This window comes from Molothrus aeneus, chromosome 1, assembly GCF_037042795.1.
Source record: "Molothrus aeneus isolate 106 chromosome 1, BPBGC_Maene_1.0, whole genome shotgun sequence".
Taxonomy (NCBI): domain Eukaryota; kingdom Metazoa; phylum Chordata; class Aves; order Passeriformes; family Icteridae; genus Molothrus; species Molothrus aeneus.
Window position 1 is genome coordinate 114,362,982 of NC_089646.1, and position 24,847 is coordinate 114,387,828.

General features: G+C 41.6%; 1 protein-coding gene across 1 annotated transcript; it reads left to right on the plus strand.

The window, feature by feature from the left end:
• The first annotated feature begins 6,581 nt into the window (after window positions 1-6,581).
• Window positions 6,582-21,054, plus strand: CHCHD7 (coiled-coil-helix-coiled-coil-helix domain containing 7). The gene is made up of 4 exons (XM_066563279.1): window positions 6,582-6,745; window positions 9,461-9,538; window positions 10,112-10,210; window positions 10,964-21,054. Exons 2-4 carry the CDS (start codon window positions 9,485-9,487, stop codon window positions 11,063-11,065), a joined length of 255 nt encoding a protein of 84 aa, XP_066419376.1. The 5' UTR covers window positions 6,582-6,745; window positions 9,461-9,484; the 3' UTR covers window positions 11,066-21,054.
• The last annotated feature ends 3,793 nt before the right edge of the window (window positions 21,055-24,847 follow it).

Here is a 24,847-nt window from a genome sequence, read left to right on the forward strand (position 1 = left end):
CAGACACTTTTTGCATTTTTCCAAGTTTCTTTACATAGTTATTTCTTAATTGGATCTGATGGCAATTCCTAGGTTTTACTTTCCTGATTCCCACTTGACTTTCTCAAATCTGATTTGAGGTATTTTACTTCAGAGTTCTGAGTTACTGTTGTATGCATTACAGCCACACTCGTCTGCATTCGTTTTTTTAATCTCACTTTTTAGTTTTATAATAGTTCAGACCTGTGGGGTTTTTTCCCTCTCTTTCCTTTCCTCTAAACAAATAGCTATTGGGCCACATTTTATTTCCTTTGTGCCCCCCTGTAAGTGTACAAAAACCCCCAGATTTGGTCATGAATAGAACAGGTCATCACTCTGGCCATGTATTTTAATGTATTTGACAAGGTATCTCTACACTCTGGACAGGCAATGAACCAGGAAGGAGAGAGAAGAAGGCTACAGAGAAGGATATAATAGAAATTATTTATTCCTTCAACATGAGAAGAATTACATATCCTTTCTCACTCTTCACAGTCAGGTATGTACTTACACAGTCACCTCAAAGCCCTGACATATATGGTGGCTAATTTCAATGCCATGATCCTACAGTAACCGTTTGCTAGACATGCAGGGTCCATTTAAATATTAAAAATTTTAATACATTGTATGAGAAGGCCCCATCCTTTAAAACTGTGAGCACACAACTACTCTAAAAAGCATGCTGTATCTTTTCAAAAGTCAAAAAACTCCCTCTAGTTCTATGAATTTCTGCGATTTGTCCTAAGATGAGACAATAACAGGTGAACAGTGATACAGATATAGATAGAAAACACTTTAACAGCACAAACTAAATAAAAATAAAACTTAATCTGCAGTAATGGTGACCAGTTCTGTTTAATATTAGGTTTTCTGACCTTGCATACAATTAGGATCTTTTGCATTTGATATTTGGTGGACAACTGTTTATTTAAAATGAATTAGTAACTACTATCTATGCAATTTCAGATAAATGTTCACTATATCCCTTGACAACTAAAAAAAAAAAGCATCTGTGTAAGTGATTATATTGAGAGTTAATCAGTATTTTACATTCAAGTTACAAGATCACACAATTTAAAAATCAATATAAATTGAATTAAATTCTAGATGTGGGGGTTTTTTAGATTAGAAGAAAATACACAATTGTCTATTATCAAATGCCCAGATAACTGCAAAAAAAAAACCCACTCCAATGTTTCAGAAATTTAAACATTTTATGTTTGATCAATACAAGTGTTACTTTCTTCTAATATTTGAATTTTTTTTAAATAGTTTTTTAAGGCTACCTAAACATTTGGTAATCAGTTAAAGATGCTTAGCAGTTCAGTGGATAAATGCTGCACATTTCTTTCAAAAGCTCTGCAAGCTAAATCCTTACTAGGAGCAGATATTTGGAGAATAACTCCTTGAAAGCAAGTTCTCTATCACTTCAGTGGTGGTCACTGCTAGCTCCTTTTAAGTCTATACTGATTTGAGAATGGTCTAAATACTTGAACAGATTTCATGTTTTCCAGAATATTTCTGCTTGGTAAACACATAAATTTGTTCAAGAACCCTACCAAAAAGTATTTGTTCACAAAAACTGGTTTTAACAACATAAGGGGTTATAGACAGAAAATTTAAAAACTTATGGTTTAGACTCTGAAGTAAAAAAATTTATTTTACAAAATAACCTTGAACAGTTACAAACAGTGGTTTATTTAGAACATGAGTAGTGCCTTCCTTAACCCATTAATTTTAAAACATATGCAATACCCTGAAAGGAGGAGACTTTAGGGCACCATTTTGACTAACCAGCTGCAGAGATGGACAACCATTAGAAGTGGCTGCACTTTGTATGCAGTGCCTTTTGGAACTACATAAACTTTTTAAAAGTTTCTTAATTTAAATCTCAGAAGTTCTACATTGAAAACTAATTTTTCAGGATAATTACTAAATTAAAAGTACACACCAAGAGACACATTTGAGCTAACCATTCAAGGAAAGCTGAATGCATTTCACTTTAGGTCCCTGTATTGGCTTGAACTGTTGTAGAATACTGTAGTTATTAATTTTTAAACATTACTGAATAGGATTGGTAACTCTCTAAAAAGGATTTTAATACATTTGCACCTCTCCTGTTTACCTAGAAAAAGTAGGTTAACTTCACCAACAACAGACCATAGTATTTGTTTCCTCAGGTGTTTTAATTTTAGAAAATCTTGAAAAAAATCAAACTGTATCATCTATGGAATCAGACCAATACATAATAAAGAAGATTATCTTAACTCTTAGAACAAGGAAGCTTTGAAAGTTACTTTGTATTTTTATTTTAAAAAAACACTTAATCACTGTAAGAATTCTGTTTTCTATGAAAGAGTAAGTTTGTAAAAAAATAATCCTAAACAACATTCTTTTCTGCTATTATTATCTCCATCTGGATTATACCTTAAAATTAAATCCAGTTTAGAAGAGTATCAAATTCTGAGAGAACACCCTTTCCTCTTTCTCCACCCTAAATCCTGAATTTTGTACTATGGTTGGATACACCAAATTTACTTTGTAATACACAGGTGTAAGTCAAGAAAGATACTTCACAACACTGCTTCTTTCACATTGTTATTATCAGTGTCTATACCTATTTTCAGCATTGAAATATTAATGATTAAAAAGCTCCAAATTAGGTAAAAATGTAGAGGCATGTTAAGCACTTCATACTGATGGTCACAGAAACAGCATTTGAAGAGCTCTCAGTACCATTAACCAGTTTATTTAAGTTAGTTCTGCACATCTAGTACCATCTGTCTCTCTACCCTGGTACATTAAAACTACCAACATATGGTGAACTGCTATTAATTTATCAAATTTCTATGCATTCCAGGGTAATGTTACTTCAGTCAATAAAATAATAGATCAGTTTAAGAAATATTCAGAAAGCAACTTTAAAGTCTGAATTCTTATTAACTATAAAAAAGGTCTCTAAACCATAAAAGGCAGTTTTGGAAAAACATTCAATATCATTCCTTTATACAAAATGATTGATCTTTCTTCCTTAATGACCCTGTTTTCTAACCTAAGAGCGGTTAATGTGATTTAATTTTCACAACTGTGAGTCACTAGAAAACTTTGAGATTTCTGCCCAAATCTTTAACCACAAGGCTATCCTAGGCAACAAGTTTCTTTGGTCACACTTGCAGAAAGTGTACAGATCATTTGCAAGCACATGCTATTCAACACAGAGGGCTATCACAACTCCTACTCAACTTCCACAGATTCACAGAAAACATGTGCTGCAATAGCCTCCATCCAAATTCAGTAGCCCATCTCCCCTCTCAAGAAGCACATACCTGTACTCAGTTTTCAATCTAGAACTAAGTACAAAGGCTTCAAAACCAAAGCAAGTGTAAAGGCAACACTGCAACTCCTCATAAAGGTATCAAATTGCCATGTTAAGAGGCGATGCTAATTTTTTAAAATAGGACATTCAAAAATAAAATTAAAATACATAGGAGATAATAGAGACAAGCAGAGCATTTCACATCATCACAGTTAAACATTTACAAGTTAAAAATTAAGAAAAAAACCAGTATCAGCCAGAACCCATGCTAAAAGCATGCATGCATACACACATGCACACATATACATGACACCAGACCACAGTTAGGATGACTTTTCTTTCTTTAAATAAAGCCAGAGGTAATTCTTCCAAGTCATGTTTTAACTACACACCTAAGGTGTACTTGTAAAGAGCCCCTACTTTGGCCAATTAAAACCTACAGTTATTTTTCAGTATTTTCAAAACCTTTGGGGATGGTTTAGGAGATTTAGGCATAGAATAAACTTTTGAACAAACTCAAGTGCTCCCAACAAAACTGAATGTATGCAAAGTAAAAATAACACACTTCACAACTTGCACAAAATGTCTGTGAAATTGCCCTACACACAGGCAATTCATCCCCTCCCACAGAATTCGCAGCTAGCAGAACAGCACTAGATCTTAATATTATACAACCTGAGATTATTTCATTTCTGCAGCATACAATCCAAAAAACACTCTCCAAAACACAGCATTTGAATTAACATACCAAGAAAACTCCCCTGAAGACCTGCTACACACAAAAGAATTGCTTTGATCCCAACGATTCTGCACGTTTCCCACTGCTATCCTTCCCTAATTTATCAGACTAGGGCCGATTTGATACCTTTCCATTAAAAAAAAAAAACAACGAACCACCCCTCTGCTAGAGGCAGAGGTGCTGGAGAGGTGATGATAACCCTAGGAAAAGAGAAGCTGTCTCTTTAAAATGCCCTGCTATGTCCCTGATCCCACGTGGAACCAACATAAGCAGCACTTTCGCATTAACTTCAATGTGAGGCGAGATGAGGCATCATCATTTCATATAAATAAAACGAGGAGACTGCAGAATACATTCTTTGTAGGAGACAAGCAGGTGAACTGAACGTGCCAGGGAAATCAGCAACCACCCGCAGAAGAGGTGCCCTGCCCCCGAGCCCTCTCTGCTCTCCCTATGGAGCATTAGCTCAACCCCACACCACTCTCAAGAATCCAGTTCAAATAGAGGAGTGAGCCACCAAGAAAACTCGAAATTCAAAGGCAACGAAAATGCACTTTATAAACCGGAAAGGTTTACTTTTTGCCTCACACATCCTAATTAGATCAGGAAAGTGACACTACAAAAGCATAACATTCCGGTCCGGAAAAAAAAAAAAAAAAAAAAAAAAAGAAAGAAAAAGACAGAGGAAAAGAAAAGAGCCCCCATCTCCCCAGATCCCCCAAAAACACACACACAAAAAAAGCATTAAAAAGGAAGTTATAAAGCACCACATCCAGCATTTATCTTATCTAGGATCACTCCACATTTACCCCCAAGTTATACACTTTCTGCACCATCATCTCCCCCTACCTCTCTGTCCTGAAAGGGATTTTCACGTTTTCTCATTGTCGGTGGCGAGTTATAAGAGGCTTTTGCCTTTCCAAAGAATTCATCAACAAAAAAAAATAATAAATATTAACTCCTTGCTCCCTGAAACCTTAAAACGGTCTCGGGAAGACACGGTTTTTATACTGTTACCTTGAGGAAGAAAAGGGGGAGCAGCCCCGATTTTTAGGTATTTTTTGGCATTTTTTTCTGATTTTTATTTTGTTATATGCCTCAGTTCTCCCTCCATTTTGGTTGTTTATGATACTGACAACAAGCTGTCCCTGCTCTCTCTCTCTCTCTCTCCGGATCTCTCCTGCTTTCAGTTAGCAAACCCCCCTCCCCAATGCAACACGACTCAGCACTTACTTGGGTTCACACTTTTCTCTAAACACACACCGATGGGGAAGGGAAAAGCTCCTGGGCTACTCGGAGGGGGAGAGCAGGCAAATTCGTTTCTTTATTACGAAAAAAAAAACTTTTGTCCAAAAAACGACGGGAAAGGGGGGTCGAGTGCCCCAAAGTCACTCCGGATCCCCCCAAAGACGCAGCCGCCAGGTCCGGGGGACACCCCACGGATAGCCGGGTCCACGGGGGAAATTTCTGTGCGAAATTTGTCCGGTTTGAGGCGGCGGGCGAATTTATATTAATTTTTTCCCTCATTTTTCGGCACCGCGGTCTCTAATGTCTTCCGCTCCCTCTCTCGCCGCTCTCGCCGCTGTCACTGCATTCACAGCACAGGCTCCGGAGAGGCGAGGAGGGGAGGGGGCGGCCGCGCCGCTCCTGCCCCTGCCCCTGCCCCGCGGCCCCGGGCCCGGGCCGCCGCGGGGGTCGGCGGCGGGCACCCCGCGCCCTCCTGCCGTCCCCCGGGCAGCCCCGCCGCCTCGCCCGCTCCTCGCGAACCAGCAGAGCGCCGCGGGGAGGGAGGGGAGGAGTGGAGGAAACTCCTGAGAGAGGTTTTTCTGAAAATCATCTCTTTCTCCCTCCGAAGGGGGGTGGGGGGGCACCACTCGCCTCGGCTCCCCTCCCCTGCTTTTCCCCCCGGGGGGGTCCGACGCGGGGCGGCGGGGGGCTGCGGGAGATGGGGGGAGAGGGATGGAAGGGAGGGATGGTTAACACAAACTTTTCCTCACTGCTCGCTCGCTGCTCCTCTCTCCTCTCCCCCCTCCTTCTCCTCCTCCCCCTTCATAATTTAAATAACCCTGATATTTCCCTGCTAAATCCCGGCGCCTGCCCCCCAAACCCGCAGCAGACTCACCGCGGGAGCCTCAGCATCCCCTCTGCGCCCCGTTTCCACCCTTTACAGTGTTCTCCGATTTTTCTGTAATTTTTTCCCCATATTTCGGGCTGGACGCGGCGGGCCTGGAAATTGTTTGCTTTCCCGTCTTTCCAGCAGCCATTGTAGTGTATGCGCTGCGGTGCAGCCCAGCCTGCCGCACACGCCGCGCCCACACCGCCCGCCGCCCACACGCACCGCGGGTTGGACGCCTCCCCCAGTCAGTCAGGGCCGCGGCCGCGCCCCGCCGCCGGCGCCTGCGGCCCGCGCCGCCCGCCCCGTTGGTGGAAGGAGGCGCCGCTCACGGCCGGGGCGGGCGCGGCGCCGCCGCCATTGGCGGCCCGGCCGTGCCACTCAGAGCCGCCGGGGCGTGGGCGGCGGCGGCGCGGGGCCGGGGGGAGCCGCGGGGCCGGGAGCGGGGTAGGCTGCGCCCGTACTTAAGCGCGCTGCCCGAGCCGCTGACGTCTTTCGAATTGGAGACGGGCTGCCCCGCTCCCGCCCCGGGCTCCAGCGGACACGGCCGGGGACGGAGGTGAGTGCCGCCGGCGGCGACCCGTGCTGTGCCCGCCCGCCGCTTCCCCTTCCCGGCCGGCGCAGAAAAGTCTCGCTCGACCTTCGCCGCCCGCGGGCCGGGGCAGCCCCGCTCGGGCCCGGCGGCGGCGCGGGCCGGGCACCGCTCCCTGGCGGCAGGTGGTGCCGAGGGGAGGCCGCGGGGAACGAGCCGGGGCGGGGGAAGGGGTCGCCGGCCGCCTCCGGCCGCTCCGCCGCCGGCGGGAGGCAGGGACCGGGCGGGGGGCGCCGGCCTCGCCTCCGCACCTGGACGGCTCCCGGCCTTCCCCGGGAAGCCGAGCTGGGCAAGGCGGCAGCTCCGCGGTGCTGAGCGTCAGGGACCGCCGGCTACCTCCTCCTGCCTCCACCGCTGTAACAGCCTAGAGTGCCGTAGGAATTTTAGTACGGCCTTGGCTCCAGGGTTCAGAGTTTTAATGAGCTGGTCTATATTGCGGCATAATTAGCGAATTTGTATCTATATGTGTGCATTTAAAGCAGACCAAATGCTTTTCAATGGGTGGGAGCCTGTAGCGAAGTGCCCTGATGGCTTATGAACTGGAAAAGCCCTAGGGTTAAAAGAGTGCCAGCAACAGCCCTGGTTCTCTGTGGTACAGTTTACAACTGTTAATGTGTTAAAGCATAATTAAGAACTGTGGCATAGACAAGCCTTCGGTTGTGGTTGGGCTCTGACCTGTAATCTGAAAGCAGGAAGGGAAGCCTGTACATGTGCAAAACCGGGGAGGAGGGGGAAGCACGCTTCCTGCCCAACTGCTCATTCAGTCACACAGCAGCATTTCGGCGTGACCCGCCTGCCCTTCCAGCTGATAATGTTTCAAGTCTGAAGTACTTCGGAGAGGGGGAGAGAGCAACACGCGCAGGAGCTATCAGACCTTTTGGGTTGTACTAAGAATGTTTAAGCATTTGCCTGCTCCGAGCTGTGAATCTTTATTAGAACCTGAACTGTTTATTCGTTAAGTAGGTGTTTAATGGGTTGTGTGCATTGTTCCTTAGAACGGGCGCGGTTGCAGACTCTGGTAGTGTAATCAAACCGAAAGCGTCAAGTGCAGTTTGTATAAGGAACGCTGATTACGACGGCCCATCCTATGACTCCCAAGTATTCTTTCGGAGAGTAAGTCTGAAGTCAGAGTGACAATGTACACCTTGAGGCATGTCTGCTTAGGCGGCAATAGCAATGAAATGCAGAGTTATAAAACAGACACATGCAAACAGCTAAAAATCTTGTATCTGTTGTGGTGAGTTAGGTGAGGCATTGTGGTATGCTGCTTTTGCTTCCTACTTCTCCCTTCTCTCCTCCTTTCTTGAAGTCTGTGATGATGCTAGTATACATGCTTGTGTTTCCATTTGAGTTGGAAGTGCCTGATCAAAAATGCACTTCCACCCATCAAAAAGGAGAACATTTGCCTGCATTGTTAAATTAACTTAAGCACTGGATAGTTCTCAAAGGAAAGTGAAAGCATTTCCCCAATGTTGTTAATTAAAAGGCCCATTTGCAGAAGATGATCATATGGAAAGCAAAGAGTACTCCAAGTACCAGGAAGTATACCTGCACAGCTTGTAAAACCTAAGGGTTGTTTACTGGGAATAGTTCACTCTTACCCAAAGAAGAAACCCCATCTAAAACATGGTTTTCTATGAGCCACAAAGGCAGTACTTGAATTTTTTGTAATCTGGTATCAAGCAAAACAGGCTTTTTACTGCAGGCTTTTTACTTTTTACTTTTGCACTTATCATTCCCTAATGTGCACAGAAACAGGTCTAAGTTAAGTTAAGAATTAGCACCAATTTTTTTTGAGAGTAAAAAACAAGATTGTGTCCTTCATTAGCAGTACTTTAATTTGCTCCCTGTGTTTCTGATTGCATTGATTCAAGCAGTCATCTGGTCAACATTAATTTATTTTTTGTTAGATTTAGTATTTGTTTGGAACACATACCTGTATTGCCATATGTGTGCTGGAGGCAATGTATAGGGAGCTGTAAAGGGAAAGAGGGTCTGCTGTTCATCTTGATGTCATCATCTTGGATCAGTGTAGAGTCTTGGCACTGAACTCTGTGTCTCTCAAGCTTACAGAGTCAGTGTCAAACTACTAAATGGTAAAAAATGTGATTCAAGCGTTCATACACAGTGTAAGTGGGTCTGGTCCCACCTTGCGGTGAAATCAGTTCTTTTTCTATTAAATATTTGCTGTAGCAACACAGGATATAGTTGGGCACTTGTTGTACCTGGAAAGCTCAGTGACAATGCAGATGTGATCCAGCTAAGGAGTAGGTACAAATCTGGAAAAGTTTACTTGTACATTCCTCCCACACACTATTAATTGAAGTGTCTACAGTGTGTTGGCTGTGAACAGCTTCTATGGAGCTGTTTCTCCTACACGTGGTCACTTCCTCCATGATACACAGGCTGGTGTGAGAGCTGCTGCAGTGGCTCCATTCTCTGCAGGAGTTTATCAGGGAGTGAGCAGTCTTGGTGATGGGCTAAACTTGCCAGTGTTGTCTTGCTATTACTGCTTTTGAAACAGCACTTTGCAAAAGAAGGTTGGGTTTTGTTAAGGTTTTTTTTTTTTAAGATAACGAAACTGTGTGTTGCTAGAAGGCCTTTATTACATCCTGAAATTCAGACTTAATCCTGAGTTACTGTTAAAAGTAGATACTTAACCTGTTTATTTTCCCTTTCTAGCCAAGGTACGAGTGTCTTTCTAGAATGTCCAGGCATGCAAAAAAGCTTAGAGATCACGATATAAATCCATGTCTAGCGGTAAGATGATCAAATTGAGATTGATTTCTGTCTGTACATTTCAATGTTAAATAATGCACTTTCTAGGGGACTGTTTTGTGGGTAGAACACTGGCATTCTAGCACTTTGCATTAAAAGTTTCTTAAGAGTCTGAAGGGGGGAAGGGCTGAAAATCTTCCATTATAATAAGCATGAAATAACAAGTTAGTTCCCTATAAATAGGAGTAATACAACTGCTGGCAGTCTCTTAAATTTTCTGTCCCTAAAACCAGAGCCTGAAATCCTGGTTAGACAAGCTTGGTTATTTTTTAAAAGTCTTTAGTGAGTTATACCAAGCATCATTGTAAACAAATATTCTGTGGCCTCTGCACTTACTGTCTGAAGAGTACTATTCTCTATTATCTCCAAATTAAATTACTACTTGGAAGTACTGATGATCCTTTGTAATAGGTGTTACTTTGCTCTCTTTGATAGTGTTCTTTCATCTGAAGAGCTCACTCCTATCTTCATAGATATTCTGGGACTTGTTAAAATATTTAAACACTGAGTACAGTAACTTCCCTCAGCCCTGAAGTATATTTTCCCCTATTAAAGGAAACAGATGCCACTACAAAATGTATGAATGACAACAACTATAACAAGGATATGTGTACTGATTACTTTTTGAAGTACAAAATCTGCAGAAAATTCTGGGTAAGCACAGTAAACTTTCTAAATTTTACTCCCTGCTTTGCTTTATGTATGTTACTTCTGACATGCTGCTCTCTGAAACCTTCAAACTCAGCTAAGGATGTTTTTATGGTAACTTACCAGCCCAGGTAGTACCAGTATGCGTTGCTGTAAGACTTAAGCACATGCACATCAAAGTACTTCACTTGATTGTTCTGGGTTTACTCTCTTGGATTGTGAGTCAGTGTTCTTGCAGTACCTGATGTTTTCCTTTGAACTTGAGTCACATATTTCTAGTAATAATTTCTCTTTTTAACTGATGCAGTGAAAAAATTCTGAGGCAAGGTAAGGTTATCTGGTTTCCCACTGGCTTGGATCATGTTTACTTTAACCTGATATAAAGCTTATTTGGTGGTGGAGAAATACTAGGAGGATCCATGTGCAGTTAAACTGTTTTCTGCTGTTTCCTTATACCATTGAAGTAGAGAGGTTTTAGCTTAGCCTTTAAGTACTTGTGCAAACTACAAAAAAAACTGTTTACAGACAATTGTGCATTGGTCTGGCATAGAGTAATGGGAATACTGATTGCACTGTATTCTGAAGCAGCAAGGTAAACTATGAGGTATCTTGAACTAACTACTAGTACATTTAGTTATCATCTAATCAGGCTTTTAGAGTACCTGGGTCTTGATATATAAAGCATTTTTCTATTAAAGAATCTTGTTCATTCAGAGCTTGGGGAAATCTGTTCTCATGGTCACTTTGTTCTGTTTTCAGCATGGAATTATGATGCAAAGGAAGAGAAATGGTGTGAAACCAGAGATGCCCTCAGCAGAAGAAAGAAAGAAAATCTTGGAATCAATGGGGAAGCCCTACTGACTAGAAATCTGAATTGATTGACTGTTGTCACTGTACATATGAAGACTTGGCAGCAGCAAGTTACCATTTTATGAACTGGATTTTACAGTTGCCATATGTTGGATTAAAATAAGATCTTAAATTTTGAAATGTGGGAGCTTTCTAGGATAGAACTTTCTGTTTTGTTCCTACTTCCTGTCATAGGAACCTGGCCTCTTTTTATTGGAAGATACGGGTCTCAATGCAACTTGTGTAGAAACTTCTGGAAGTAGAAACTACCTTGCTGTGAAATGCTAAATATAAAATTAATGGGACTTGAAGAAAGCCTGTTTGAAAAGATGGGTTGGTGAGCATTTGCAGCGTGGTTCTAAGTTCTAAGACTGGAGCAGATTGAGAAGCTGGTACATGCAACATGTTTCTTGCACTCAGCTGTTCTGCTCAATAGCATGGATTTACCATGTGTGGTTTTATCACTATTTTCACGTGTTGAATTCTGTGTCCCCAGTTTAAATAAGACTGTTCACGAACTAAAATCCTAAACCCAATAAGCTTGTCATTGGGTCTGCCACTGCACTTGCCAGTGACAGCAGGAGCTTGCAGTAAGTCAGATCTGCAAGCTGTGCTAGTTAGAAGGTTAGAGAGACGGTGAAGATAAAACTGAACTCCTCAGGTCTGAGCTGCATAGTAATTTCTGTGGATAGTAAATAGATACTTTGGTGGCGGGCAGGCAGGGGGGACTTGCAGACACGTAAACAGATCCTCTGAGTGACATGGCAGGTTTAACTATAGCACATCTATCTAAGACTCTGGACAGCTGAAACCTGGGGTTTGGAAATGCTTACTCATATGAGATTACAAAGCTCAGTTTAAACAGGTACTCTAATCTTAAATAAGGTTGATTCTTTAGCTAAATTGAACAACCAATAAATGTAAACATGTTGCTGTCTATTGGAAGCAGTGTTTACCTTTTATCTTCTGGTGTCCTGGCTTAAAAGCTTGTATCCTGTGATAAAACAGAAACTGTCATGAGCTCAGGTTCCATGTGAAATCCTTTAGTTCGTACTGGGATCAACTTGGCAGAACTCTGGCTGACCTCATGAAGGATAGTGTAAAAGTGTTGTCTCTCTATTTAGACTTTTTGGAAAGACTTCATGGCTCTCTGTTTCTCCTGTCTGGCTTGTCTTGTTTCTTTCCACTGTAGGCCTATTTCTTTGCTTGCTATGATTTTAGGCTGTTTCCTTGTTGTTTGATCTGACTAGTAACTCCACAAAATCTGCTTTTGCTCTTCCTTTCTGCTCTCTGTTTAGATCTGAGTTTTGAAATTGATTGATCCTACCCTCTCTGTTGGAATGAGTGTGTAACTCTATGCCTTTTGAGTATGCAGTTCTCCGAGCAAAGCTGTACAGCCTTCAAACGTGTCACAAGTTCTCTTGTCGGTTCCTGGCAAGGAAAATGTACTTTCTTGCATCAAGACCATAAGATTCTCTATTTCAAATTACTTTCTCTTTGCCTAAAGTGCGAACTTTGACATTTTCCTCTTTTTGTAGTTGGGTTTGTTGTTGTCTTTGGTTTGGTGGGAATTTTTTTGGATTTTTTGTTTGTTTGTTTTTGTTTTGGGCATTTTTATTGTTGTTTGGTTTGTTCCCCTGTGTGTGGAGCTGAATATACTTTCATTCTAGATTCAAGGGCTTGCTCTTTTCTGCCACATCCTTGCTATCTTTTAATACCCTCCTACATACCAATCTTTCCTCATTTTTTTTCCCATTTGACACCAGTTCTTTTTTGACTGATTTTAACATTTTGGTCTTCTCATTGCAGTTTTTTCTACTACCTTTCTTTCATCTCTGATCTAATGGTATAGTCTTGCAGTGACTTTCTAATAAAGCTTCTTTTGAAGGTTGTGTGTTCTCTGTTCTCTTTAATAGTGAGAGAACTTCTTGCTTTCATTAAACTTAGCCATAATACTTCCTCATTAACCATGCCTCTCTTTGATCTTCTTGTTCATCTGCAGATTTTGGGGAGCTGTTGTTCTCTTCCTTAGGGCTCTGTCTCTTCAGACTCTTCTGCCTTTGCTGTCTTTCTGGCTTTTTGCCTCCCTTGGTGTGTGTATAAGAGCACCTTCTCTCCTACTTGGCACAGGTTTGTCATTTGCCGCCTCTGCTGTATCTTGGGACATGTTCTTTGCTCCTATGGCTTTAACTACTGTTCTAGTGCTTGCTGTTTTTCTGTTGCTGTGCTCTTAAATTCTGGGCTTATGTTAAAATCTACAGTATATTTTATGTGCAAGAAAAACATCATCTTGTTCTTGAGGTGGGTATGCCCATTCTTCTTTGCATAAGCTCAAGTTCCTTAAAATTGTCTCATTTATCCTAGGATTTCCTTTCAGGTCTTCTTTGCATGTAGAAATGCTTGTAAGTATAGTATGTAGCAGTGCTTATAATGTATTTATAAGTTGTTGGTTGTTTTTTTTTTTTCCTGACAATATTTGCTCGGGAAGCTTCCACCACTAATGTTATTTTCTTTTAAAGGATGGCTGGCCTATCTTTTGGCATTGATAGGTACCCTGTGCTGCTTTGTAAAGTGTTTGTAAAGAGCTAGTACTGGTCTTCAAAAAATCAGCGAAGGAGATGCATTACTGCTTTCAGGCGTCAGTGCCAGAATGTGGGATCACAGGATGGGCGAAGGCACATGTAATGCAGGAACAGTAGTCTTACATTAGACTTCTGATCATCAGTGGATGTACATGGTAACCTCCCTGTCCCTGTAGATGCTACAACAAAAATGAGTTTAGTGTAGAACTGAGAGCAACTGAGAGCAGTGACCATGTTAATTCAGGTAATCAGTAATCTGTTGTAGGGAATGTCATTTATTTCCATTGCATATTCCTTACTGTTGAATAACTCTTCGCTCCCCCAAGATTTTTTATAAACTTGTGTTTTCTTCCTCATGTCGTAATGTCTCTCAAGAGTGATCTGTTACTTGAGTGTGAGTTTTTATTATTTTTATCCCTCACTTGAGGTTGCTGTTCTTGCTTCCACTGCTGAAGCTCGAGTGGTAAAGTGTGATAGCTTAAATATAGGGTCTTACGAGTTGAGATTTTTCCTTTTTTTGTAGTGTGATTAACTACCTTTGGTTGTGAGCCAAACATAATGGTCTTTTCCTCATACCTGAGAGCTTACATTCCACACTTCATGAAACAGAGGTAAGCTGCAATCTGCCACTCTTACTGGACAAAAAAACCCAAAACCTGGGCTGCATTATTAATTTCCCTAAAGCACACTCTTGTATGTTAACCCAGAAATTGTAACACAGTGGATCAATATAATTCATTAAGAAACAGAGAAAGGGATCTGTGGGTTGGGTTTTGTTTTTTGGTTTTTGGTTTTTTTTAAGTACATGTAATTAGTCATTTTGCTTGTGATACAAGGACCAAATCTGGATAGTGGCATTAATGTTTGATAATTTTTTTGTTTGACAGCTGGATGGTGCTGTTGCACAACAGACTGAAAACAGAAGCTCTCCACCCACTACTAGCTCTTTCAAGCTTTTTTGGTCTCTTCCCACAGAGGTAGCAGAAATCATCCAATAGAAAGGAAAGATTGGTCCTGTCTCTACACTATAAACCGAAAAGGAGGACAGGAGTCTTAAATCATTGCTGGGAAATCGGAGATTTCTGTGCAGCCTGAGAACCTTAGGGATATGGTCCTTGATAGATCTTTTTCAGTGTGGTTATTTGATCACAACTAGGCACTGAACAGCAACTGTAGGCTCTCTCCCTGTTCTAGGTGTATATCCTGATTCCCATATGTACATTTTTGCCTTCTCATTTTTTCTGTTACCCTACAGTGCAAGGCCTTGTCTGACTCAGAGTTTTCTGCTACCACAATTGGGATGAGCCTGTGCTCTTGGAGATGTTCAAAGGAAGTTCACAAAATTGCAGAGTATGCTGATTTGGGAAAGGACCCACAGGGATCATTGAATCCAAGTTGTCTAGCTCTGGAGTCCTGAAAATTTCTTTGGATTTAGCTGAAGCTTTTGAAAGGCAGGAAGTTGAATCTGCTGCTGCTCCAGGTCTCTTTCATGATCTTGTAATGAAACTTTTGCACTCAAGTGATGAAGAAAATGTGCAAAGATGAGCTTTTACCAAGACTTTTGCAGAACAGATAAGATGAATTTAGAGTACAAAATGTAATGCTGTTCTAATGCATTTGGAGACAGCTCTTAACTCATGTTAAAGGTATCTACATCTTTAAAGTTGGTCTTCCATAATAGCCATGAAAGAAGTAATTATTGTGTGGAAAAACACCATTGCAGGCTTTTGTTTTCTTGGAAGAATCTCAGGCAACCGGAAGAAATAGTTCTTCAAGTATTAAAGTAGTAAAAGCTAAAACAAGCTGGCTGCTTCAGAATATTTTAACTTTTATTGCAACCTATTTGATATGAAGGAGAAAACAGAAGTACTGCATTTATATTAACTAAATGCAGTGGATCACTTAAACTTAATTGCTTTATGACATATATGATACCATATGTAGTAACTCAAACCATCAGATTGTGAATAAGTAATTTTTCTATATTCTTTAGGTTTCTACTTTGATGACTCTTATCTCAAAATCCTTTTTTGGAAGAATGGTTCTGAAGATCCTCAATCATACTTGCTCTTAGAAGTCCCACTACCCTTGAGCTATGTCTTTACCTATTTTACTTAAATAAACTGCTATGCACTGCAATCACTTCCTGATATCAAGTGACTGGCAGAACACTACAGAATTCTGCATAGAACAAAATTGAGCTAGTGTCTGTCAAAATGGAAAACAATTGTAACAAGGTCATGTGTAATGATAAAAAAAGACTATGCTCAAGATAATATATTCAGTCAATACCTCATTTCTAGAAGCAATACACAGCTCTAAGAGAAATTTACACTAAGAGAAATAGTGTAGGGACAATAGGGGTCATCAGCTCATGCCTGACTTTGAAGAATGTAAAAATTTTTAATTGATGATAAAAGATTGCAACTGTTTTGGCAAAAAAAGATTTTGCAGTGATTTTATGGAAAGAGCCTGCTGGTAATACTTTGTTACTATGTCACATGGATCTCAAATTTTTGTTTCCCTGAAATGTGGCTCCCTGAGTGGTCCTTGAGTGCAGTTTGCCTGCAGCTGTTGAAGTTGTCAGCAAATGTGGTTGCATATTACAAGTAGGGTGGTATTTTCTCCTGTTTTTATTAAATAATGGAATTGAATGAAGTTGCTGCATTGGAATATGTCAGTCATACAGTGCTTGCTTCAATCTATAAGTTACAAAAGGATGGGATGAAGCTAACAAGATAAATCCTTAGGTAGGGGGTGCACTGTGAATTTACCATATCCTGCAATATCAGTTTTGAGTACTTTCTGGCTATATTTTTTGTGATGCTGAATTAATTTGAATGGATGTTACTGATAATCCAAGAAATGCTGTGTTTCAGTATTTATCTATGTGACAGGTAAACTAAAGTGGTTCTTAAGTTAAAGGTGACCGTTCAAGATGTTGGAAAAACTCTTTGACTTTCAGATTGAAAGTGAACAGGTCTTGAGGGTTCTGTACCTGTTGACTGTTGTATATGGACATCAAAAGCCTGTGGATGACAGAAACTTTGATCCCAGAAGTCTCTGGTGCTTCATGTTCTACCTTGCACTTTGGTGCTGACAGCGCTGATGGAGTGCTTGTTCCTACCTCACCACTGCTGGGATTTATGGAAAAAATTTCATCAGCCTTGAGGATTGACTGTGAAGTCTGCTAGGGTGTAGGTGAAGAGAAGGAAATTTTTCTGCAAGACATTGTTTGAATGGCCATCTTTACAGCCATTCCCTTCAGCAACTGCTGTTCTGTGTCCCTTCTTCCTCCCTCCAGCAGGTGCCTCTGTGTGATTTCCCAGCATCAGTGCTAACACAGACCTCTACCCTGGGGCATGTATCCAGCTGCCCAATAGCAAAGGGAAAAGGGGATTAAGCATTGTTCTTCAGCCCAGCTGGACCTCTGAGCACCTCTCTGTGGAGCTGTAGCCACCCTGGTATCCCTGGGCTGGAAGGGACAATATAGGGTGTCTGAGTAAGCAAAATACAGGAAGCAAATGCTGAAGTCACAACTGCTCTCACAAGTCAGAAGAGGCTTTCTGTGCCTGAAAAAAGGCTTAGCTATTCAAAGCTGTAAGCACCCAGGGGCTGTGATTCTTAAACTCAGAGCTGTAAGACTGGGTCCATCTGTTACCCTGGCATTACCCAGTCCACCATCAAACCCTGTCCCTGAGCACCACATCTACGCATCTTTCCAATAGCTCCAGGAATGGTGACTCCACCACTCCTCTGGGCAGCCTCTTCCAATGGTTCACAACCCTTTTGGTGAAGAAAATTTTCCAAGTCTCCAATCTAAAGCTTCCCCTGGCAAAACATGAGGCCTTTTCCTCTTGTTTGTTACTTGGGAGAAGAAACTGACTCTCACCTCATTACAAGCTACTTTCAGGTTGTTGCAGAGAGCAATGAGGTCCCCACTGAGCATCCTTTTCTCCTGGCTAAACAACCCCATTAGCTACTTCTCATTGTAGACCCTTCTTGAAGAACGCCTAGCCTTTCTGGACTTGTTTGCCCTTCAGGACTACTTCCAAAGCAGTGGTATCAACCAGGCTCCTAAACAGCCCAAAATCTGTTCCGTGGGTGTCCAGTGTGGCAGTTCTGCTGGACACATCTCCTTCCTACCCCTCCACCTGCTCCCTTCCTGAGAATCAAAAACTTATTTCATGATTGCATGCCCCAGATGGTTTCCAACAGTCCTTTTCTGTTCACAACGAGGGTGTCCTCCCTAATTGGCTCCTTTATCAGCTCTGTTAGGAAGTTTTCTTCCACACTCCAGGATGTCCTGGGATGTTTTCTCTCTGCTGTGCTTTATGAGGTGGCAAGTAGATACAACCCAGAAGGAACCATGGTCTCCTAGCACCTTCAGCCAGGCAGTCTAAATAGTCTTTACAGTGTGCTCATCTATTTTGTCGTAGATAAAATCAATCAAAATCAGTCATGCTCACACTGCAATTGGATGCTGCAAGCATATGTGTATGAGGAGCAGAAAACCACTGGAAAGGCTCACTGGTAGGTCTTACATCTGCATCAAAAGCAGCTTTCAGGTTTCTGTCCCTTAAATTTTAATGTTCAAAACCCTGAGAATCAATTACAATAATAAAGAACACTTCAGTTCTTTTAGTGTCACTGTGAGACAAGAAGAGTTCATGAAATGCCTTGGTTTTCTGTGGTGTAGGAAAATTTCCAGCCAGGAGTTGGTAGAAAGCATCAGTATCTCTTTCTCCTCCAGTTTGGCAGCTGCAGGAAATCAGCCTGCCAGAAAAGCTGCTAAAAAGCTGGATGTTAGCAAACAGGCAGCTGCTCCTTGAGGCGGGGAAATCTCATTCTCTGACCCAAGTGGGTACAGATCAGCCCAGTTTTGTACAGGTCTGGAAATGCAGGCTGCTCATTTTTGATTGTGCTGGTGAGGTAACTTGTTGCTGATTATTGCTACCAATTGGCCTCTGTAAAGCCCCAAGAAGCTGACACTGTTTCTAAAATCAGAGCAATTTGCTAACTTAAAATATTGATTCATTTGATTAATTTGGTTTTGTTCATATCCTTTTTCGGGTCTAGAATTGCTGTTTACTTGTAGAAAATAATTCTTTGGGCAAGCTTTTCCTCATGATTTATTTCCAGTTCAGCTTTCACATTGCTAGACTGCACCAACCCAAAAGAAAACACATTTGCTGTTCAGTAAGGGATGAATACCACTGATGAGATGTGCCTGACAGAGGAGGTTCACACCTGTTCTTGCACAAGTCTTTAGAAGGACATTCAACATGTGGCATTGCAGGAACGTACTCAGCAAATCTCTAGGTAAGGAAATTGACTTAAAAAACCTCTTTTCATCAAACTAGATGGAACCAAATCAGGTACTTTGCTGGGAAATTTTTGTTTATTAGTGCAGTATAATTTGCTGCTTACCAAGCTCTGGTTCAGGCAGTGTTTGTGGGGGGAAGGCACAGTGGTGTTGGGAGGTTTCCTGCTGGAAGAGGGCAGCTCTGCTGGGAGCACAGGGGCGCTCGCTGCAGAGATGCTCCTCCTCTGCGTCCTTAAGGAAAGGACACAACACATTGCTACACAACCCATCCCAAAAAAATCACTTGACATGAAAACCAAAGAAAGCTCAGTTGTTTGGTAGCCTGTTTGATGCTTTCCATTTCATCAGTGATAAACACCAGAGAGAGGCTAAAGTAGGAAACTGTCAGAATAGCAGAAGGCATCCTAGGACTCTGCTTTCAGTCTCATAATTATTTCTGGGGTTTCTAACAAGGGCTACCATTCACTGTGCTACCTTCACATGCATAAAACCTTTTGTGGGTAGTGAATGTATTGGCATATGCAGAGTTCTTTCAAAAGTCCATATTCAATACAGATTTCAACATCTGGACAACAAGTTATCTCTCTGTATCCCCAGGTAGCACAGAAGTTGGCCATGTTTTATAATTAAGTGTGATTTCTCCAAAGAGAGATTATTGCAGGAAAAAGAAATTCTTCTTCCATCAGAAGTTGCCTCCCTGTATCTTTTTCTCTGCTGGAAGATATGTGTGGTATTTGGGATATGCTTTTCTTCACAGTGGATCTTGAATTAAGGATCATGTGCTTTAGATTTTGCCTAACAGGTGGCCTGTCAGGTAGCTCACAGATAGTGTTGACTCCCACAGTATTTATCCAAATGACCTTAAAATGACTTATTCAAAGAAACAAAATGAAGGTCGTAGCCTTTCCCACCTCAACCCTGCATTCCAATAGCTGAAGTAGTGACATCTAATATTGGTTTGCCAGATTATTTCACGTAATGTCACATGAGACCCTACCTAACAAAACAGTAGTCAGCATTTGCTGGATAATGTAATAAGTGTAGAAGTAATAAAGTGGTATCATGGGTGGTGAAAAACAGGACTTTTGGATGCCTTACTCTGAGAAAAGCCATGATAAGGAGCTGCCTTCATAATAAGGTATGAAACTGTCATTCTGGCAGTCTAGTAAGCTCTGTTTGACAATGGGAGAAAGATACCTACTTAGGAACAGCAGGACATAATAAAGAGTTCCTGTACTACAAATAAGGGTAATATAAACAAAGTTTTTCTCCTATACATTTCTTACACTATTTATGGTATTTATGCAGATCATATTACTAGTACCTTTTTTTCCTTAGGTACTAAAAATCCCTAATTCTTGAGAGAAAAAATAAAGATGTTAGTCAGTAGCTAGGTGCTTCTTATGCATCTGCCTTGAATTTTTCCCTGCTATGGAGGACAGCTAAGATTTAATTAACTACAAGCAGAAAAAGAACTTCTAAATACCTCATAAAGACCATATTCTGCCAGCAGGGCCCAAAAAAAAAAAAAAAAACCAAAGCAAAAAATATGCAAGCAATGGCAGCTAATGGCATTTCTAAATAGGCCTTCTCTAATCCTATTATCAAGATGGGTAGTCTGTACCAATAGTTTAATCCCACTCCTCGTGTTCTTACATCTTCATCCAAGTTCCTCAAGGAGTTGCAACACATGGTAAATTCAAGTCCCTCCTCCCATCTGGAGAAGTTGGTGCAAAAAAAGAAGATCTAGGAGTATTTTATCTCTACTCATGTTCCCTTAGAATCAGCTTTTCTTGGGAAGCTGGAGCCTAGTTCTAGTCCAGTTTTCTTGTCCTGAGTAAACCCAAAGTTTGCCTTTGAGAAGACATGTGTGTTCACTTTTTTCACCTCTACCCTTGATGGCAGAAATTGTTTTCAACCCAGGCTGCATGGTCAGAGCGGAAGTGCAGTAAAGGCTCCTCTTCTGTGGAAACAACTGATCAAAGTGATTATTGGGACTTATTTTGACTGTAGCCAAGTGTTCTGAAGCATTACACAGTCTGTGAATTTGTTTTTTCTTCGCTGTTAATGAATAAATCCACTGTGTACCTTTATGTTGCAAAGATTGGTGTTTCAATTGATCATTGCAGAACATGGAAAGCAACTAATAATTACTAGTTTGTTTGGTTTTTTTAAGTGGTGCCCATGATTAGTAGACAAAACATTGTGAGATAAATTGAAGGGCTGAGCTGTTTAACAGCTCACTATTGCTCCCTTTACCCTGTCCCATTGCCTAGGAACAGCTCATCTTCAACCTTCCACCAGTTTTTACACTTGCTGGGTTCTACACTGGACTACTCTCATTTGCTAACAAAGCAACTTAAAGGGAAGAGCTTCTTTGTGGGCAGTGACTGGTCTTACATAATTTCAGACTTAAACAAAGTGATCATGCAAGCACTGGGACCCGTGAGCCTCAGGCACAAAGCAGCATCTGCTTACAGATAACCATTTGTGATTGCTGCCCTTCTGTTCAGTCGTGGACATTTAAGCCAAGTGACCTCCCATGTAAGCCTGGGTTACCACCAACCAAAGTGATGAGTCAAGACTGCAACAGCTCACATCCTCTGTGGCTTACCAGAGAGACCTCTAACACCAAAATACTCTAGCTGCATGTCAGTGACTTCAATTCCAATTTTCCCATCTAATTGTTTAACAACAAAAGCCTGCAAAAAAAAGAAGTCTGACTAACTAATCATGAGTATTGCTTCCTGTTTTCTGAAGCTAAACCCAGAACAACAGTTTGTGTAATGATGATGAACTGTTAAATAAAATTAAGTCTCCCTCCCTATGGACTTCATAATAAAAATGGTAAACAATGTTTGGCAAACAAAGCTGCAGGCCTATGGGCTGTCATTCCCAGATGGCATGAATTAGTGGAGAAAGGTTTGTTGTGCTTCCCTTCCCCAGCTGCCCACCCCTCCCTGGGTTTTGCATGTGCTAGCTTTGGACAGGGATGACTCAGCTGCTGGTGAATCACCTGCTGAAGTGCTGAAAGTGCTGGCTTGGCTGCAGTTCCTCAAGCAACAGTGAACTGTCAAGGCAGACTGGCAAGAGAATGATCCTCTGCAGCTGGAAGAATTTTTGTGCTTGCACATCTTGATTTGCTGCTATTAGAGGTTGCACAGACACTACTGTGATTTCAAAAGTGCCTATTGAAATATTGCTTGCTAAAAAAACTTCCTTGTGCAACTGTTGATTCATGATAGGGATTTTCATAGGCATTGCTCAAAAGCTGTCTTAATGAGACAACCGGCTGGTGAATGGCTCATGTACAATATAACTGGAGAAATGCTCCTAAGGGATGTTTCACTGTTTTCCTATTGGTGACCTGAAAAGTGAGGGAATATTCCAACCAGGGAGATTGTTCCAGAAAAATATATGAGGTCTAGTAAATCCTTCTGAAATCTTGCTACTTCAAATTACTGTTTTCTGTATTGGCGGTGGTGGAGAAAGACATAAGGAAAATTAAAAAACACATGGAGCTGCCAGGCTCTACGTCCCTACATGTCCAACCAGCTGCTCGGGAGAAAAACATGGAAAACTTATTGTCACTATGTGGCAAGTCTAAATGTCTTTTACAAACGGGACTGTTTGAGAGATGATACAAACCAATCTTAGTTTATTACAATAATTTTTAACTTATGCGAACAATGCGCCTTTTTGACTCTTTTATTCAGTGTTGGTATCCTCTTCACCTTAATAGTCAAAGAATCACAGAATCTTTTAGCTTGGAAAAGACCTCTGAGGTCACTGAATCCAACCTATGACCAAACACCACTATGTCAACTAGACCATGGTACTGTCACATCCAGTCTTTCTTTAAACAGTGCCCGGGATGGTGACTCTATCCCCTCCCATTCAATGCTTAACAACCCTTTCTATGAAAAAGTTCCTCCTGATGTTCAGCCTTAACCTCCCCTGGCACAGCTTAAGGCTGTGTGCTCTCATCCTGACATTTGTTATCTGGGAGAACAGGCCAACTCCCCACCTTGCTCCTTTCAGGTAATTGCAGAGTGATAAGGCACCCCCAGAGCCTCCTTTGCTCCAGGCTAAACAGCCCCAGTTCCCTCAGCCACTCCTCACCAGAACCTGTGCTCCAGACCCTTCACCAGCTTTGTTGCCTTTCTCTGGAAATGCTCCAGAACCAAAATGTCCCTCCTGATCTGAGGGGCCAAGAACTGAACACAGGCCTCAAGGCGTGGCCTCACCAGTGCTGGGTACATGGGAACAATCACTGCCCTGCTCCTGCTGGCCACACTATTGCTGATACAGGATGCCACTGGCCTCCTTGGCCACCTGGGCACACGCTGGCTCATGGTCAGATGCAGTTGCCCAGCACCTCCAGGTCATTTTCCACCAGGCTGCTTTCTGGACACTGCCCAGCCTGTACAGGCAGTAGTAGTGTACAGTGTACAGTAGTAGTGTATATGCCAGCAGCCTGTTCTCAGCAACAGCAGCACCAACTGCCCCTGCTGATGAGCAGACATTGTGAGGACATCATCTCCAAGCCTCTCTTGTGGCCCTAAGGAAGAACCAGCATGTGGAGAACAGCGGTGTCATGGCTCCTGTTTAGCTGGTTATCCCAGTCACTCTTTCCCAAGAGGTATTTCATATCATCATCTTTGTCAGCATCTTCTGAGCCAAAACCCTCTTTCAAACCAATGACTGCACAATGATGGTTAAATTCCCTGTCATGTAGGGTGGAGAAAACAAAGCCAAAAAAGGACTATTTGAAGTTACATATCTGTGTAACTTCTCACTGTGGCAAAGCCAGAGGGTTCATCACCTGCAGGACCAAGGTAAACAAACAAGTCAATCTCTATAAATTCTTAGTTTTGAACAAGTCTGATGTTATTAATATTTATGTGGGGGAAGATCCAAGGATATGGAAGAATCCCAATATAAACCAGGTTTGCTCATATAATCTCTCAATAAGCCTTCAAACTAGTCCTATGACAAGCATACTGTTTGAAAAACAGATAGGGGATTTACTGAAAGGCATTCCTTCACATATTTTCCTATGAGGATTCCACATTAGTAATGTTAAAAAATAGTCTATTGTCTGGAATAGCAGACATTAGACTTGGTGCTATTTGAGGTTCTTACACACAGAACTAGTGATCCAAAACATCACCTCATGCAGAATGCAAATATCCATATACATGCAGAAAAGCAAATGCAAGGGTGCACACTCCCCAAGTGCTGCCTACTCTAATGCCATTCCAGCCTCAGTGGAAAGCCACTGCTAAATTGTGTGTGCTTAGTTGCACCAGAGCATACACAATTCTTAAATACAAACAATTATTATCAGCATTGTACTGACTGTGATTTGCCTTTGTTTTGTCTTTCTACCTCAATTTCTTTTCAAACCATCAGCCACTTTAATGTTGGAAGTCTCCATACCACTGAAGCTAACTATTTACCATTATGTTAACGGTAATCTGAAGTTAACACGTATGTGTGTGCAAGTTTATAGGTATTTATCTTTTTCTTCTAAGCCAATTACTTTTGTTAAGAGACAATTACTTTAAGAGACTATAGTCCAGTTACAATCAATCAACTTTTCTAATCTCTAAAAAAATCCAAGGTAACAGTAGTCAATTTATAGGCAGTCCTTTCTCCATGAGGGCAAAATAAAAAGGTTCTTAAAATTTTCCATCCAAGTCTCATTACAGTCCAGCTAGGGAGTGGCAATAGGATGAAAGCCAAGGAATTTCCAGAAATCTTGAAGTGCTACTAAGTCACTACTGACGCAGAGCCCTGACTATTTGCTTGAGGAAAGATGCAGGGCCATTCTGCCCCTAATTAGCAGATATTATCAATGCATCCCAAAAAAAAGTAAAAAAT

Coding starts and splice junctions, on each gene's coding strand:
- CHCHD7 (XM_066563279.1), top strand. CDS start 9,485: ATGTCCAGGCATGCAAAAAAGCTTAGAGATCACGATATAAATCCATGT. Junction 9,539..10,111: donor ATATAAATCCATGTCTAGCG/GTAAGATGATCA, acceptor CCCCTATTAAAG/GAAACAGATGCCACTACAAA. Junction 10,211..10,963: donor AAATCTGCAGAAAATTCTGG/GTAAGCACAGTA, acceptor TTCTGTTTTCAG/CATGGAATTATGATGCAAAG.